This window comes from Carettochelys insculpta, chromosome 21 (genome assembly GCF_033958435.1).
Source record: "Carettochelys insculpta isolate YL-2023 chromosome 21, ASM3395843v1, whole genome shotgun sequence".
NCBI lineage: Eukaryota > Metazoa > Chordata > Testudines > Carettochelyidae > Carettochelys > Carettochelys insculpta.
In genome coordinates, this window is record NC_134157.1 from 3,223,424 (window position 1) to 3,242,588 (window position 19,165).

A 19,165-nucleotide genomic window follows, 5' to 3' on the forward strand; every position below is an offset into this window, starting at 1 on the left:
GTGATGTGCCACCAGACAGTTGTCTTAGTGCAGGAAAGTGTTATAATGACAGCAGACAGGCTGAAGGTTCAGGGATGCATGGGCACCCTCCTAGAAGCCGCTTCGGGTTCTTGTCCGTCTCCTCCACTGAGAGCTGTGCTGGTATGCAAGAGTTAAGTGAGGCCATCTTCCTGTTGTCAGGTTACCTTTCCCCAGAGCCATTGCTGGTCTGCACTGTACAGTGCATGCACACAGTGGAGTCCCGGGAACGGCTAGCAGGGGTGCTGCCCATCTTAGTGTAGGATAATTAGCAGTGCAGGGAGATGCAGAATTGAAACAGCAGAGGCCTGTGCTAGATGGTTGAGGTACATTGGCAGAGCACCATGGGATCCTGGAAGAGGATGGTCCCAGCTGGTGCTGTTCATGACTGAGGGACATCAGCAGAGAGGTTGATGGTTCAGGATGGACATTGCAGGGGGCTCTGGTGAGTAGGGAAGTTTCCCTCGGCGAGCTGGGCAAACTTGTTAGTTCACATTATGCCTGATTCTGACCATGTCAGAGCCCTGTCACCCTCAGTTTGGTTGCTGATAGATTTGCTCCCTTTCATCTTCTGCTCTCCTCATGCAGTAGGCCAAATTCCGCTCCATCCTACAACCTATGCAGCCTCACTGAAGTCAAAGTGCTGATACAGAACGGTATATGGCCTGATATATGGGGCCAGGTCCACAGATGATATAAATTGGTGGGAGCCAGCTGAGAATCTGGTCGTGAATCATAACAACTGTGTGCTCGGAGCAAGAAGGCAAGGCTATTCCATTTCCTTGTTTCCAGCGACAACAGCAAAAGGGCATTTAAAGGTTCTTGTTGATCCAGACAATGCACAAAGCTTGACCTACAGAGTTTGCAAATTATTTTATGCAGAGAAAGTCTCTGGAGCCCTAGTGTCTGGTTTTTAGTGAGTGAAACTCCAGTTCCTGAGAAGAGCATTCTGTTTCTGTATCCAGTCAAGGGATCGCAGATGGGCTGAGATGGGTTATTCACAGAATTATGCTGGTGTCCCTGGTAACCTCTTCAGGGATGCATGTGGTGGGAGAGCCGTGTGGGCCTGTGCTCCATGCAGACTGGAAAGAGAAAGACCATGATTTGCCAGACAGGAACGAACAAAACCAGTCTGGAAACAAGTGTCATTTCCACGTGTCTAAGGAAGGTGTTGGAGTGAACAACAGGACTAGAGGTGTGGGACACTGGTTGGAGAATGAAATATTGAACCTTCAGCCTCATTATGGCCTGTTCAGATCTGGCTCCTGTGGGTGGCTAAGTAGTATTTGTTTCTAGCTGCTCTTTCATCTGAGACCTTGTGGTTCCCTATGCCCAGTAGGCAAATGTCCCCATTATAAAACTCAGCACAAATGACCCCACCTGGCACCAGCTGTCTCTGCAGGAGAGGCCAAGCACAGCCTAGACGTGGAGGCCAGGTTGTCAGCTGAAGTAAATTGCCATTACTCTGCTGATTGCTGTGCAGCGACACTGGGGAACAGCAGCTGCGACCTGCCCTAGGGACGCAGACTCAATGCGCCATGCCACTGCGTACCAGTCAGTGCCACCAGAGAGCAAACTAGAACAGAGGGAGCAGGTATGCAGTCTGGGAGCCCTAATCTTCCTGCTCCAGTGCCATTAAGTAGGGGAGATTGGATAGGGAACGTGCTTATTGTGTGTGAGGACAAAGCAGGGAGAGCAGGACCAGGAGTGATTAACAAGTCAGTTTGCCTCATCCCCGTTTGCCTAGAGAGGGAGAAGGGCCCAGCGCCAGGTTCCTGAGTCACTGCCCTGGGGCTGGCATAGTTCTTGGTGGAGCAGCTGGTTGTAGGAGAGGTGACAAGAATGATGCAAAGATGAAATGAAACTGAGCAGCAGTAACCATGGAGGGTGTTAATGGTGCTCTGCTTCAGACGACTCCTCGAAGGCAGTTCCAGAAAAGCTCCTGGTTATTGGCTCTCGGCTCCCTGCATAGAACATCACCACTGCAGACGTTTTCGTTAGCTCTGGAGGGAGGCATCTTGGCTTCCTGTATCGCTAGTGACTGGCTCCCATTGGGGGAACAAACCATCAACCCAGTGCTCTGGCATCGCCAAGTCAGCCACCCCAGAGCTCACCTGCCTGACAGCTGAACCACACTTGTCACAGGAGCAGAGAAGGGAGAAGGGATCGCAGCAGCAAGATGGACTTTTCAGGCCCTACATGAGCGCATGCAGCCACAGCGTGCTCACGCGTCGCAAGGAGCAGTCCAGCCCACCGACTCAGAACACCTGTACTGGCATGGATGCAGATTATGAGCAGGCTGGTGAATTCATGTAATCGATGCACACATGAGGAAAAAACCCATTTTTTAAATTTTACATTTTGATTAACTGTCCTTTGTGGATTCAAACTTTCAGTGAATTCTTTTTCAACTGAATGTTTCTACCCCATTGGCAAATTGTTTTTTCTGCACATAGTTATGAAAGATGCTAAGCATTTGGCTATAAAGAGTAATAATTAGCCATCCATTTGTTTGAGAGAAACAGCCCATGGGGTGTCATATTGAGATGAATATTATTTCTGTATGAAAACTCCTTACTGTTTGGAAGAGCCACTTGTTAATTAGGGAAAAGCAAGAGATATTGGAAAATCCATCCTTCCACCCCATCAGTGACAACTTTAACAAATTCCATCACTACTTTTAAAGTAGTACTAGAAATATATTCACAAGAACTTTAACTCCACAATTAGTTCAGTTTACAGGGTGAATTGTATGTTAGATTGGTTCTGCTGTCATTTCCGCAGTTGTAAATCTGGAGGAATCCCACAGACTGCAGTGCCAATATTGAGTTTTGAAAGTAGAATCTGAGACTGCTTTGAAATTCGCATGGTTAACACCAATGTACAGGCTTGTGACAGACATGCCGTGGGACTATCCATGAATTGTATATAATGCACTGTTTATAATTTAATACCATACTGATGTGATATTTAATCCAGGCAGGTAACCTTTGGGTAGGTGTCAAAACAAAAAGCAGTCAAGTAGCACTTTAAAGACTAGCAAAATAGTTTATTAGGTGAGCTTTCGTGGGACAGACCCACTTCTTCAGACCATAGCCAGACCAGAACAGACTCAATATTTAAGACACAGAGAACCAAAAACAATAAGCAAGGAGGACAAATCAGAAAAAGATAATCAAGGTGAGCAAATCAGAGAGTGGAGGGGTAGGGGGGAAGATCAAGAATTAGATTGAGCCAAGTATGCAGACGAGCCCCTATAGTGACTCATAAAGTTCCCATCACAATTTAAACCATGTGTTAATGTGCCAAATTTGAATATAAAAGTCAGCTCGTCCACTTCTCTCTCTAAAACGGTGCGATAATTTCTCTTCAGTAATGCACATACCTTGAGGTCATTGACAGAATGCCCCATTACATTAAAATGTTGACTAACTGGTTTGTGGATCTGGAGTGTTTTGATGTCTGTTGGGTGCCCGTTGACCCTTTGTCTAAGGGAGTTAGAAGTCTGTCCAATATACAAGGCATCTGGGCATTGTTGGCACATGATGGCATATATAATGTTAGTAGAGGAGCATGAGAAAGTGCCCGTGATTCTGTGAGTAACCTGGTTAGGTCCAGTGATGGTATTTCCAGAGAAGATATGGGGACAAAGCTGGCAGCGGGCTTTGTCTCAGGGAAAGGTTCCAGGACTGGTATTCCCGGGGTATAGACTGTGGCTGTTAGTGAGGATCCTCATGAGGTTGGGAGGTTGTCTGCAGGAGAGAACAGGAGGTCACCCAGGGCCTTCTGGAGTGTAGCATCCTGATTAAGAATAGGTTGTAGGTCTTTAATAATTCATTGCAGTGATCTGAGTTGGGGGCTGTAGGTGATGACCAGTGGTGTTCTGTTCTTGGCTTTTTTGGGCCAATCTTGGAGTAGCTGGTCTCTGGGTATGCGTCTGGCCCTGTCAATTTGTTTTTTTACTTCTCCTGGTGGGTAATTCAGGTTTATGAATATTTGGTAAAGTTCTTGTAGTTTTTGGTCTCTGTCAGTTGGATCAGAGCAAATGCGATTGTACCTGAGAGCTTGACTGTAAACAATGGATCTAGTCACGTGTGCAGGATGGAAACTAGAAGGGTGTAGATAAGTATAGCGATCAGTAGGTTTTCAGTACAGTGTGGTACTGATCAGGCCATCCTTGATTAGTACTGTAGTGTCCAGGAAATGTATCTCTTGCATATTGTAATCGAGGCATAAGTTGATGGTGGGGTGTAGATTGTTAAAGTCTCTGTGGAATTCTTCTAGAGCGTCTGTACCATGGGTCCAAATCATAAAGATGTCATCAATGTATCTTAAGTAGAGGAGTGGTAATAGGGGACGAGAGCTGAGGAATCGTCGTTCCAGGTCAGCCATAAATATATTAGCATATTGTGGGGCCATGCGGGTGCCCATAGCAGTTCCACTAATCTGGAGGTATAAATTGTCCCCAAAATGGAAATGGTTGTGTGTGAGAACAAAGTTACGGAGGTCAGACACCAGATTGGCTGTGGTGGCATCAGGGATGGTGTACCTCATTTGGGTAGGTGATGACTATCTCCGTCTGCATTTTTCTGTGGATCGCAATCCCTTTAGTTTGAGATAAATCTTGTCATGCTTGTGCAAGCACTACTGTCTAAGAGAAGAAGGTACATCCCTATCACTGCCCTGAGCTTTTAACACAGGTCCAGCGTGCGTAGCTCTTGCCAGAGCTGCAGGTGCTGTATAGTCTGGGTGCAGCAGAAGCCAGAGTGGTGCGTGTTTGCTGAAGCCTTTGTGGCTTAGGATCATGGCTGAATTTGCTGGAGATGAAATGGGTGTAAGAACGCCTTTCACTGTCCTCTTGCTGCATTCTTAGAGGTGAAGAGTAACACAAACCACCATGGAGTCTATGAGCTTATAGAGAACCAGCTTAGTGTGTGTTGTCAGGTCTCTTAGTCCTGTCTGGGTCCAGGGAAGGAGGAGCCTGCTGTTGAGTGACAGCTAATGGAGAGACTTCCTCTGTCACTGAGCGCTGGGGCTTTGCAGGGTTGGCTGGCGCCCCTTTCCATGGCACTGCTGTTATGCATGGGCTATGTTGGACTGCAGCAGTAGGATGCAATGAAAATGATGCCCAGTGAATGCAATGAAAAGGTGATCCCAGCTGCCGCTGAATGCAGCAAAACTCTAGTATCCGTGTGGTCTCCCTTGGGCTCAGTGGATGGGACAGGTCTCAAACCAGACTGCTACTTACACCTCTGTGTGCCAGAGCCCTGAGCAGGATGGCCAGGTCAGCCCTCAGCAGCGCTTGCCTCAAACGGGGTCCTGTGGCTGTTGTGCCTTGTTCCGCAGAGCAGGGAAATGAGCTGTGTGTAGTGTCGTGTGCTCAGTACCAGGTACCTGAGCTGGGCCAACGCTGGGTTTAACTTGTGGTGCAAAACAGACAGAACTAATCCTCCTACCCACACCTGCCTTTGCCCAAGAATAATTGAATGTGCATTGCTTGGAGTGACTCATCCCCAACAGAAGAGCATCAGCCAGACGCAAGGCTCCAGGGGTGAATAGAAAGTGAGCAGGAGGAGATGAGGTAGATGATTCAATGGAATAGACTGGTTTGCAAATACACTACAGCAAATCGTTGTCCATTCATCCTGGCAAGCTCCGGCACTCTCTGTAGGCTTCTTACAGGGCTGGACGGGAATTCTTTCTAATCACGGCTCATCTGCTGGAGAAAACATTTTCATTAAATGTCTAATGAAGCAAAGGGTTGGAGTGTTTTTATTGCCCATGTTAGATGTTAATATCTCCTTGAACTTCTCAAGAGCACATTGGCTAAGCATCTGTTGGGGATGGTCTAAATAGTGATTGGTCCTCCATGATGGCATGGCACTGTACTCCATGACCTCTCGAGGCCCCTTCCAGTTCTCGTATTCTATGATGCTGTGATTCTCCTTCCTTCAATGGGGAAGCAGCTAGGGGAATCATTTAGAAAATAATTGGCAGGGAATACACCTCATTTGTTCAACCTCCCTGACCCCCAGTAATTAAATAACTCTCTTGGAAAAGAAAGGAGCTGGTAGATGGCTGGAAACAGCTGTTGGAGCTGTACAACAAATAAAGAAGAGATTTCCTGGCATTTCACATCTGTAATTCCCCTCCATGTGCTGGGCTTCTCTCTCTCAACTCTGACTATATTTATTCCATGCAAAAAATTACTGCTGCTTCCTTTCAGTGCAGTTTCTATAGGAGTGCAGTCAAGGTGGGCTGATTTAAATAACCACAAAAATCATTGATTTAAATCAAATTATGAAAAAAGCTGAGATTGGCTGTGCTTAGAGTCCACTTAATTTTAGACCAAGCCCCACTGAACTCACTGGCACTTCTGTTTTTTGAGAAAACGAGGATAGATTGGGGTCCCTTGAAAAAGCTGAGTTATGCTGAAGTGAAATAGGGAATAGACTTACAGGATCACCATTATGGTCTGTGGCCAGGATATTCCAAAATAAGGGCATGTGATGGTTAATAGAAAAATGACACACCGTGAAAAGTGGCAACTCTTACTTTCCGTTTTGTATACTTGAGTGATAGATTCTAAACCTAGTTAATTACTTAAATAAACCATAAGGATTACCTAAGAAAAACTTTTTTTTCTAGCAACACCCAGTATAGCACACAGCTTGGGAATTTACCTGTCAAAGTGCACTTACACTAAAAGGCACAGAGAGGGTCCTGAAGGACGATGCATTGCAAAGTGAATTATTTCAGTTACTCCACTCCAATTAATTCAGTTGATCCACTCAGAAATATCCACATAATTTTCTCCAATTAGCAGTTTTCATCTTTGCAGCTAGGCCTTGCATCTCTTTTTTCCACTGCTTACGCTTGACGCATTTTCCACATTTGTTTCCAGGGAACAAATTTCTTCAAAATATTCCCAGCTATGGTCTCTCTTACGCCCACAAGCCAGGACAGTTCTTCTGCGGCAAAAGTGGGGGAGAATATGGGAAGCTGGGTGTGTGCTGGAGAATGCCTGCCCTGTTTCTTACTTGTCCCCTCCACTGTTCCTTTCTATGCTTCCTCGGTACTTCCCTATATTTTGTCTCTCTGTCTTTAAGATAATGACTAAACTAACTCCTCTGCCCTGCTTGACCATGGGCCACCACCACATAAGCACAGACTAAACCGAGTTCTGTCCAGCTTGTGTCTTTCTTTGTACATGTTGCTTTTTAGTCTGCTGAGAAACAGAAATTGAAAGCCTGGATTTTCAAGACACAAGAGCCAGTAGTTAGGCTGGAGGGACGAGAGCCATTAATTCATTTGTATGAGACTGTGAATGTGTCTGTAGCATGTTTGTGATTGTAACTGTAACTGTTATTTTTAAATGAGAAATTGAGTATTTTATTTTAAAAAATCTGATTTAAATAAAAATAGATTTTTATTCAAAATCATTGATTTTTGTCCACCCTGAATGCATTTTTATCCACCTTGAATGGTTTAGGAACAGGGATGGCTGCATGCTAGTGGTATCCGCTAAAAAAGGGCTTACCATCACAGGTGGAGTTGACTCTGCTTTGGATTTCTTGTGCATGCAGAGAACATGCAGAAAATCAGCCTGAAATCTCTGATGCTTCCTCCTCTCCTTCCATTTGTTGTTTAAATAATGGATGCAGAAAAGAATTCAGTAGGCGACGAATACCCAGACCAATGATTTGTTCCTACAGTCCAGGGAACATACTCCTGCCGACGGAGGTGCCCGTATCAGTACACCTGACTCAGGCAATCCCTGCTTGCTAGTTAGGGTCTGAAGCCTTGTGACATGTGACAGTAAGAGAGCCACATTGGATGGATGTACTGCCTGTATGGTGCTCCTCATGGTGCCCTTCCAACTCTCATGCCTCTGCCAAGGTCATTGCTTGGGTCTGCTCCCTGGGTTTGACCTTGCTTTTGATTGCATGGCTTTGCTGTTTGGTCTGCAAGTCTGGGCCTTGTCTGCAAGACTCTGTCACCTAAGTAGCCCCTGTTCAGGTGGGAAGCCTTGTAGAAGTCAATAGAACTACTCAGTGGGTAAGGACTGCCCCAGGGAGTAAGCCTATGCAGGGTGGAGACCTGAATCATGAAGATGTCCGCTCCCCTGCTGTCAGCTGCCCAACCCTTTCTTGTGTTTGGGGTGTTTGCAAGGAAATAAAATAGGCACGACGGCAAGAACTGCCTCTTGTTTCAGCACCAATCGCTGAGATTTACAAGGGCAATGGGTACGCATTCTGCTGCCTAGTTTGTCTGCTGTATCTATCCCTCCTCTTTTTCTCCCTCTTCTACACAGATAGCATGGGTGACAGCTCTAAAGCACCCGCTGTGTCAGGGGTAAGCCAAGGGTCTAAGTGATAAATACCCAGTGTGCCCTCTGTTTCAGATCACCTCTTAGCAGACTCCTATGTTGGACAGGAAGACTCCCCAGAGATGCAGCAGGCAGCTCAGAACAAGCGCAGGCTGTCCGTCATCTCAGATGGCAAGTTCGAGAGGAGCTTCTCTGAGGAGCGGGCCGAGCAGATGCCGAGCGAGGCGCTGAAGGCGCGGGTGTACACCATCTCCGGAGAGAGGCCAATGCTGTCGGACCACGAGAACGAGAGCATGGAACTGGTGGTGATGAAAGGCTCTGGCCAAGAGGACTGCTGCCATGGCCAGCCCCTGCAGGGTGCTGGCAGCTCCCACAACATTAGCAGGCATGGCAAAGGCTGGGTAGGCAGTCGGCCAGGCTCCAAGGAGTGCCCAACCTGTGCTCGTTTGGCTGCCCACTCCCAGCACTCCTTTGACCTGGAGCAGCACCAGTCCAGGGAGACAGGATGGCGCAGGAAAAAGCTGGAGAGGATGTATAGTATTGACCGAGTGTCTGGTAAGTGAGTCTGGATGTTGTGTGTGGTTTCCGTTGGCATGGGCCACTGCACCTCTCTCCCGGCAGCAGCAGTGCACCTCCAGGGACCAGCGATTGGCCTGGGCTTCCTGTTGAGGGCTTTGCTCGTACATGGTGCCAGCCCTGGGCAGAGGGAGGTGGCAAGTCCCTGAGAACATCTGGCAGCCAGCCTGAAATGCTGCTGTTGGTGGTGGTGGGAGTCCTGCTGCTGGCTCAGCACACTGGCAATGCCTCCGCGTGCCCATAAGGAACCCTGTTGCATCCCCCATACGCTTGCCACAGAGGTGAAGTCTGGTGTCTTTGGCTGCTGCGTTGGGCAGCCATCCCAGAGCTCTGTGCCACACTGCGTCCCTGTAAACGATGTGGTGAGGTGAGTGGCTCCTCCGCAGAGCGACATCGGACAGGGCTTTGCTCTACACATGACCAAGCAATACCCAGTTGTACTTCTTTCATCAGTGCTCTGCTTCCCCTCCCACCTCGTGCATCTTCAGGCAAAGTGATGGTTAATGTCCTCATCTGGGGCTAACAACCCCTCTGATTCCTTTAAAATCTGAAGCTTTCATCACGTTTTATCCCTCCATTTGTACGCTGCATGTTCCATCTAATGCAAGACTTCACGCCTCTGTCTCTTTAGCCTCTGCCAGTAAGAAAAGAGAGATCTGACTGTGTGGCAATTGTTTACTTGACTATTTTACAAAGAGCACTTGGAGACAGGTGTCAGATTAGCTACAGGAGGGCTCAGGTCTTGTCTCCAAGAAGAAGAACAAATAAAGGAGCACAAAGGATGACTCTCCCATGGCTCACCCCCTTACTGTGTGCATGTAAAAATGTCAGCCAGATGAGGTGAGGGGCCTTTCAAACCACGCTATCTGAAGTTAGGCACCAAGATCATCCATAGGCTATTGTAAAGAAAATTACCCTAAACACTCCGGCTTTCAGCAGTGTCCATGGTGAGTGGAACTCAGGGCACTTTCATATCGGTATCTAGCAAAGGGCTTCCTGTGCTCAACAGCAGAAACCCACATTTGAAAAAGCTGGCTTTAATATACAGACTAAATCTCTCTCGTTCATCAGCATCCAGAATCCATTATGAATTTAGTTGGCTGGATGACCACTTATCATTGGTGTGGCCAAGTTTCCCGCGGTCTGATAAAGTTTGTTTACAGCCGCCAGTCCCAGCCCTGAGTGTTCTCTGCTGTTATTTAGCTGCGACTTTAAACCTTTGTGCTCCAGGTGTAGCATGGGTCATCTGCAAGTCTCCTCCACTTCACTCTGTCTCAGGACAAAACTTGTAGCTGGCCCCAGGAGTACCCCAGTTGTTGTCCTTCAGTCTCAGTAGATCTTCTCCACATTGTGTGAGGTCTTCCTCCATTGCGTTTTCCTTGTGGGTTCCTTGTGAGAGCTTGATGGACTATGCTGGATGTAATGGGGTTGGGGGGTCCCCAAGCACTTCGTCTCAACTGCAGCCACAACTGACTCTCACTCAGCAGGTGGAACAGGAAGTTTATTAGTCAACAAAGACATAGCATAGTGCAAAGGTGTCAGTTTAGCAGGCAGGCACAGTCATTTCAATCCATCTTAGGGAGAGGAGGCCCGAGGGGTGCCCCCATCTGGGGTCTAGCCTCCCCTCAGCACAGGCTAGCTGCCTACCCCCTCTTCCTGCCCAGCTTCCAACTGCCTCTCTCAGACTCAAACTCAACTGGGGTCCTCCCCGCTTTTTGTTCAGGAACAGAGGTGATACCTGCCAGCTTCAGTTACAGACAGCAAAGGGTTGTCCTTAGCCTGTGTGAGCTACTTGGCCTGTCATACACGTCCCCCACTACATCATGCTGGATGATGGTTTCCTGAGAGTAAGGCCTACCCATTTCCACTTTCTTCTCTTGATTTGAACACCAAGTGGTGCTTGTCTTGCTCTGTTTCAAAGCTTCTCATTTGTGACCAAGTCTTGCTATTTGATGCGAAGGATGTGCCTCAGGCACCTGGTTATGAATGTCTGTCGCTTGTGATATGGAGACTTGTTAGCGTGCCGGGTCTCACATCCATACAGGAGCACACTCTTCACATTTGTGGTGAAGATCCACAGTTTAGTCTTTGCAGAGACTTACCTGTGATTTACCCTGAAGAGCCCCGTAAGCGGTGGAAATGTTGGTAATGTGCTAGACAATATGGACCTCCCATGATCTGGCCAATTTTCTCTTTTGGCACTGGTCAGGTCCCAAGGCTGCCAGACTAGAGAGGTTCAACCTGCATTAATTTGATTTATTTAATTCAGAAAATTTAGAAGGGTCTTCCTTCATTTTCATCACACGTGTCTCTGTTCTGGTGAAGGGTGGTTTTATGTGTGACGGCACAGACAGAAGGGCTGTGAGAGAGCCCAGTAAGAATGTCGGTTCTGTGGCTGGAGTGACAGTCCAGATTCTCTTTGGGATTGGGTGTTGTGTGGGTAGTAATGGGAGTGCGCTACTCGTCATTTGGGCCCAGCGCGAGCCACAGGAGCTGGTTTGAGTTAAGAAGCTAAAGGTTTAATATTCTAAATGTGAGAGATTTGGTTTGAACCATTTTTAAAGAAATATTCAAGATTTTACAAAGGCTTTTACAAAAGAACAAGTATGAAACAATGCAACAAAGCCCTTAGGCCATAAAATTCCATTAGCAACATCAGCTGAGGAGACCCCAGAACAAAATCCCCAAGCCAAACAGCTGCTGGGTGGGGAAGATTCCATTCTGGTCTTCTCAGGGCAGGCTTTGCCTTCTTTGACTTTAATGGATATATTTTCAGCAATGCACCATTGTGAAGGGGAAAGGCCTTTGCCTTGCTGAAGTTTTATCTGAGAATAAGGGAAGTAATGACTCAGAACAACTAGAACCAGCTCAGTGGCATTGATTTTGACCTTGCAAACCCTAACATTGATAGTGCTTTCTCAGGTGAGCACAGGTTGAACCTCTCTCGGCCAACACCCTGGGAACCTGACCGGTGCCAAACAAGGGAATTTGCCGGAGCATGGGAGGTCAGTATTGTCGAGAAGCATTCCCAACACTTCCATGGTTTCTTGGGCTCTTAAAAGACATTTTAAGTGTAAATTACAGCTAAATAACAGCCCAAAACACTGAGAGCCAGGACTAGTGGCTGTAAACAAATGGGCAACTTGGCCACAACCATAATAAGTGGTCGTCTGGCTAACTGTGAATTAGCTGTAATTTACCCTTAAATGTCTTCCAAGAGCTCAGTAAGCAGTGGGAAGTGTTGGTAATGTGCTAGACAATATTGGCCTCTTGTAGTCTGGTAAATTCTCTCGTCTGGCACCGGTCAAGTCCCAAGGGTGCTGGACGAGAGAGGTTCAGCCTGTATCACAGTGCAGCCAACCAGTGCAGTCGCCTCTGGGTTTTCATAGTGAGCTCATCGCCTTGGTATCTGAAATCCATTCCAGAGTGTTGGGGGGCTCTTGTGCAGCTGCTGACATTGTGATACAGCCACTGAAAGAAATGTGGACATGTTTCAGGCAATCTGGCTGGCTCTCATTACGAATTCAGACAGCAACAGCCCCCAGTCATTCCCTACACCTAAGACAGTCCTCAAATTTTTACTGTGCAATCACAGCAACAGCTCCGGCGTGGGGAGGAGCACCGCAGCTCTGTCATTTTTTGGTCGATTGGCTGATTGTCATCTGCTTGAAGAAAAGGAGAGTTTTGTGCTAATGACCTAATGTTTACCTGGCCAGATGAGCCCTGGAGTCTGAAACCCTCTCTAATTATCGAGCAAGTATAGCAGATGCCTCCCTGATGGCCCTGTGCCTCAACTCTGCCACAATGGGACTTGATTTAGGAGTGAGAGTGTAGTTCAGTCCTCGTGTTCACTCTCTCTGCTGAGGCTGGGGAGCGTGAGGACAATTAAAACCTTCTATGGTGTGGACACCTGTTTAGTGGGAAGTAGAGTGAGACTAGCAGCTCCCTTCATCCAGGCTGTTCACGGAGCTGTTGTCAGACCCTATTGACTGTTGCACAGAATTTTCCTGGTTTGAAATGGAATCAGTGACCTTGAGCTGAAAGCTCCCATAGCATCATCCCAGTCCATTGCACAATCAGTCCCTGAGGCATCTGCTTTAGGCAGGAATTCAGAGTCCCACCTGAGGGCTGTGGGTTCAAGGATCACAAACAGATGTAAACCATGCTCCATTTTGTATTGGTTTCCTGTTTGTGCTTCTGGTATGAGCAGTCTCAAGGCTCAGTGAAGATTTTGCTGCACGCTCTCGGACATTAGAGTGCTGTGGAGGTTTACGCAGAAATCAGCCACTGACTGGTGCAGGATAGTTTGAACACAGAGGCATCCAAATGAGGGTTGTGATGTCTCAGAGATGCCTCCCCATCTGATCTCCCATTTGCATTCTAATCCATATATACACAGCCTAGAAGTGCATTGCTGCTCAGTTTTCCTGTCTCAAGAGCCATCTCGCTCTTGTCCCTGTGGTTGTTTCCCTTCAGATGAACACTAGGCAAACATGCCCGAGAAGGTACAGTAATGTGTGCAAGAACATACGCACATGCTCAAGCAAAGGGTTGCACAGAACCAGGCCTGGGAGCTGGATCCAGCCCACCAAGCATTTCTCTGCAGCCCACCCAGCTGATGAGCAGAGCGTGCATGCTTACAGCCAGCAGCCTGTGTTTAGTGGCTCCTCTCCCCACCTTGTTCCATCTGCAGCCGAGCTGCTCCTGGGATTCTCTGCTGGCTGTGCAGAGGGGGCAGGGGTGGAGAGGAGAGGAGAGTGCTGGAGTGAGGGTGTTCCCCAGCCCCTGTACCCCACCTCTGCAGAGCAGGGATTGGGGAGAGGGAGACACAGCGGAGCTGCTCCAGGCTAAAGCATGGCTGGCAAGTGACTCAGGAGTGCAGAGCAGAGTAGGAGGGGAGACAACAGAGCAGGACAGATTTTCCCTTAAAGAGACAGAGGGTGACTTCTCTCAGAAACTTACCCAGCAGCAACCAGCACACACACTCTGTGTCTCTGTCACACACACCCAGTCTGGGCCACACACACCTAGTCACGGTCACATACACACTGCAGCACACGCTCAATCTGTGTCACAAAGTCTGTCTCACACACACAGTGTTCCTCTTTCACACCTACGCATGCATTGTCTCTCCCTGTAGCTCACAGCTCCACCCCTTCTGCCCAAGGCCACGCCCCTCCTCTGGGGGTGCAGAGCCAGCCCACAACCAGCACCAAAACTCATGGAGTGGCCCCTCTGCGAAAATTATTGCCCACACCTGCTCAAGCATGTCTAATGTCCCATTTAGCACAGGGTCTCAGTACCCGTGAGGCACATCTGTGCTTCAAGCTCAGCTGCTCTTTCAGATTACTACAGAAGATTAAAAGTCATTTGTGTTGGCGTGAAAGAAATTGCAGCTTGTGTTCAGGAGTCTTTCCTATGAACAGAAAGAAATTGCACCTTACCAGAGTGTTTGGCTGTTTGAGAAGAGGTGCAGTGAGAGATGGTTTTGGAAGGACGTCCCCATCACTAACTACATGTTATGAAGCCCATTTCTCTCCTCTGTGCGCTCAGTTCTAGTTCTGTCTCTTCTAGATGATGTCCCTATCCGGACCTGGTTCCCCAAGGAGAATCTCTTCAGTTTCCAAACTGCTACCACAACTATGCAAGCGTAAGTGAAATGGCTGTTACTGCACCCACCTCTTTTCTCATCGTCGATGTGTGGTCCACGCATGACTGCATCTTAGAATGTCAAGACTTAGACATTTGAGTTTTGTGTCTGGCTCTGTGGGGCAGTGAGAGTTGACCTAGTCCCTAACTCAGTCATTTTATTACTCCCGTCTTCGGTTACTTACTCAGGCTTGTTCACCCCTTCAGTCGGTCAGTCAGTCAGTCAGTCTGCCCTGTTTACTCAGAACATATCTGTGCTGGCAGCATTATAGCCCCATGGTCATAATTACCCTCCCGCTCTCTTCAAGAGGTAGAGGCTGTGTCAGCAGGGGAGCCTCTCCTACTGACAGGACCAGTGTGGGTAGTGTTTGGTGCTCCATAACTTAAGAACATAAGAATGGCGATTACTAGGTCAGAGCAAAGGTCCATCTAGCCCAGCGTCCCATCTGCCGACAGTGGCCAGTGACAGTTGCCCCAGATGGGGTGGACAGAAGACAATGATCAAGCACCTTGTCTCTTGCCGTCCATCTCCAGCCGCTGACAATCAGAGGCCAGGGACACCATTCCTACCCCCTGGCTAACAGTCTTTCATGGACCTAATCTCCATGAATTTATGTAGCTGACTCCTGAGCCTGTTTTCCTTCTGGCTCCTGTCCTCCTTGTCCCAGCTTCCTCCTCGATCCCCACTTCCAGATTTCCTCTCATGCTCCAGGTCCCTGCTCCTGTGTCCTAGGCCCAGCTGCCAGCTCTAGCTCTGACGCTGGCTTGATCTGTGACTCCAGGTCGGGCTTGACCCCAGCTTTGATTCTTGACTTGACTCCAACTCTGGCTTGGGGTCATCCCCGGACTCCCACTCTAGCTGCAACTCTTGGCTTGATGTCTGACTCTGTCTCTGACATCCAGGTCAGTTCCTGGCTCTCAGCTCGACACCTGACTGCCTATGCTCCAGGTCTTACCACTCATGTGGACCGCTCCAAGGGAGCGCAGCTGATCATGGACTTAGTGGAGTTTTCCACACCCCCCGATGCCATCAGAGCTGCACAAGCAGGTGATCTGCCTCCAGACAGGCTGCTGAGCATTGTGGGCATGGAACCCGCAGCCAGCCAGCCCAGAGAATTGGGCATTGCAGGAGTCAGCCCATCAACTGTAAGTGCAGGATGCCCTGGTCCGCGTCCATCGACTGTGTTGCCACCCAGGCTCGTACCTGCTGTTCTGCTGCCACACTGATTTAATGGGAGCTGCTCCAAACCCCAAGGCTTTCTGGACTTCATGAGCTCCTGTTCTTGCTTCATCTGCAGATACACTCTTCTGACAAGGCCAGGGAGGGCCAGGCAGTTGGCCTGCTGACTGGGGAGGCACTGGGTTGGGCTTCTGCACTGCTGGAAGCCAACAGTCATCTATCAAACTGGGATGCCCTCCAACAGGCACTATCAATCAGTTCTGAGTGCTACAGTCGTGCGCCCCTGTTGGAGTCTGCTCTGACAGCTGAGTGGATGCGCATGGGTCTGGTGCACTGGTAATTTGCCCTGGAAGAAGGGGGATGCCAGTGAAGCCTGTGTTAGTGTAGTGTCAGGCTTGGCCAGCTGCCCCACGAGGATCCCAGCCTGAAGGAATCTCTGAAACAAGCCGCAGCAGGCTAGGTGAAGGGGACTGGCCTGTGTGCCCCCACAGAACGTCCCCTGGCTCCCAGGGACTGGCACTGTAGAGTTACAGATTCTTGGACGCCCCCAAATGTGTCCCTCTGCAGGAAGTCTTGTCTGAGGTGGGTGTAGCAGACAACTTTATCAGTGAAGCTGCAGCCTGGTCCCAACAGATTCCCACTGATAGGTCCCTCTTATTCCTGAAGCCAATGTCCATGGAAACTCTCTCTATCAAAGTTACTGCCCAAGAGAGAACCTACAGTTTGGTGCCCTCCATTCCCATCACTGCCCTCTGACCTGGGCATCTTGTGGTTGGCTCTCCACAGTCCCCGTCTCTGCGAGTTCTACTAGCAGCACTGCTTGGCCCCAGGAAATGGGCAGCACACAGTCATTTTCCAAGGATCTCAGTCCTTAACTTCTGCCCCAGTACAGGGATTACAATGAGGAGAAAAACACAGCTGCCTGGCTCCAGCACAAGGATGGTGAATGCCCAGCCTAGCTACGGCCTGGGCGAATGTTCTGTTGAGGTGACATATGTCACGTCTGACCCCAAGCTATCTGCTCTGCTTGTCTGCCTTTAGGAGAACCTAGACATGGGTTAACTCATAAGTCCAATTCATGCATTTAAATAGAAGAGAAGGTCACTTCTGATGAGGCTCGGAGTATTGGACGCTGAATCAGTGTATTATTAAAAACCATTGTCCCGTACCATCGATCCCCAACTAATGAACTACATGGGCACTGCTTGGGTGTATGCGAAACTGGACCACTCGGGACATATCATCTAGTATGTGTTAGAGCTTGGGAACATATGGATGGCTGCCCTTCAGACTTGTTATCATCACTTGGAATATCTCGACAAACACATCTACAGTCTGCCAGCATTAGACTGATGATGGAGTGCAGGGCATTCCAGGCTAAGGTGTGTCATCTCACCTGGATGACACCTGTTTTTTCTGACAGCGCTGCCATGCTTGTCCAGTCCAATCCAGAGAGGTTATTTCAGCATGGACTGTAGACAGAATTTGAAATATGCACCTTTGATCAGTCCTCCACAGATTTCCCTGAGTTGATCTGATCCCCCCACTGATACTGAAATGGACCTATTCAAGGTAAAGATAGTCCTTGTATTGGAAGCACCATGGCATATTGTGACCTGTAAAGTTTTCTGGGGTTTTAAACTTCTGTCAGCAATGGGTCTCAAGTCTTTCAAGTGTATTGTCCCTTTTGCCACCCTCTTCCCCGCAGGTTTCTCTGGTCTCGTGAGGCCCAGGAAATTGGTCCGTCTAGATGCTACATAAGCCATCATCATTGAAATGAATGCTTCTAGCTTGGCTGTAGAAGCCATGCTATCCCCAGACATGGTCCCGTGCTGTTGATATCACCTTGTGCCAGAAGGTGTGGCTCTTAATGAAACGCCTAAATGCAGATGCGTCATCTATTAAATTGTGCTTCCTGTTCCTTGGCCCTTACTGAGCTTGCCTCCAAATTAAACCAGTCACAAATGAACTTGACCTAGCCTGTTCCTGTGAATACAGCTGGTTTTCCATATGTCTCTACTGAAACTCTACATTGAGGACCTATTCCCTCATCAATCCTCACTCTGCTCCTCCTGTACATGTTCACTGAGCCTATGAGTATAATTCTGCCCATAAGATCCTTAAGGCTGGAAGCAGACAGGAGAGACTCTCTGGGTTCTCGTGGATTGGAATGCTACAATCTTGAAGAAAGTTCCCGAGAACTGGCAGAGGGGATCCATGTTCCTGATCTGCTAAACACCTTCCCACAAAAACTGCCCCAGAAAACTTGTCCTACCACCACTCAGCATGGGACCGATGTGAGAGGTCGTGGGTCTTGAACACAAGCCATAATCAGACCACAGCTGTCTCTCAGCATCTCACTGGAGCCGCTGGAGGAATGGACTAGTGAAGCACTACCTCCCTGAGGGCTGTACCCACAAAGCTCCTGCTTGGGAGCAGATGTCTGGCCACGCCAGTTGGTCTGGATGCTGTACATAAGACAGAAGGAGGCACAGGAAGTCGTCTGAGCAGCTAGGTGAATCTCTGGCGGGCTGCCTGTCACTACGAGCCTCACTCCAGAGCTTGGCCTTACTGTCTGTTCCTGGTCCCTGCCTGCCTTCTCCAAAATCTGCATTTGCCGTGGGTTCCTGCTTTCCTGCCTAGCTCCAGGTCCCTAGCTACCAACTCCAGTTCTGCTCCCTGGCTCGGCCGCTCACATTAACTCTGGCTCCAACCCTTGACTTGACCCCAATTCTGGCTCTGATCTCTGACTCGCAACATCAGTCCTTAACGTGTGCCTCTCTACATTCCTGTCCTTGCACCCTGAGCCAGGGCTTTTCCTAGGATACACCGGGAGCCAGGTCAGAAATGTTCCGAGCTGGTATTGTGATGGATGTGGTGAGCAGTAGGTTCCATGCAGAAGGAGCAAGTTGCCAAGATATGGAAGAAGTCTGGATGAGAGAACAGTTTTCAGCTGCCACCTGAAGTGGGCCTGCATTGCCTGGCTGGCCTGTGAACTTCCCACAGGGCAAATATCCCTGCTCTGAGCTGCTTGGGTGGTTTTGGTTAAGACCCATGGGTGAGTTCAGGTTGTATTGTTTTGGCCTGGTGGACTCCCACTAGAGGGTGAACATGGGCTTTTTCATTCTGCTTCTGCCACCTTTGTTCTGCTCCTCTCTTCATGTAGCTTCTTTGACCTACTTCTCCTTCCTGACCCTCCCTCAGGCTGAGAAGGCAGGTGGAACCAAGCAGATAGGCTGGGAAGGTTGGAAGCAGCTTGGATGGATGGATAGGCTTGAGGAGTCCCAATGCATTATCTTAGAGGCTAATTTTGTGGATTCTCACTTCACTGTTAGCAGTTGGTCAATGTCTGCAATGAGCTGCATTTCCCAGACTTACTCTAATAAACCAAAATGCCCACAAAGCAAGCTCGC

The 19,165-nt window shown here is 48.7% G+C and overlaps 1 protein-coding gene across 2 annotated transcripts in view; it reads left to right on the forward strand.

Moving 5' to 3' along the window:
- The window catches only part of NSMF (NMDA receptor synaptonuclear signaling and neuronal migration factor), a 65,111-nt gene that overhangs the window by 17,185 nt on the left and 28,761 nt on the right, over positions 1 to 19,165 (forward strand). For both annotated transcript variants that reach the window (XM_075015758.1, XM_075015756.1), the window contains exons 3-4: positions 8,423 to 8,902; positions 14,498 to 14,573. In XM_075015758.1, the coding sequence (XP_074871859.1) occupies positions 8,423 to 8,902; positions 14,498 to 14,573 (556 nt within the window). The remainder of the gene's footprint in view (positions 1 to 8,422; positions 8,903 to 14,497; positions 14,574 to 19,165) is intronic.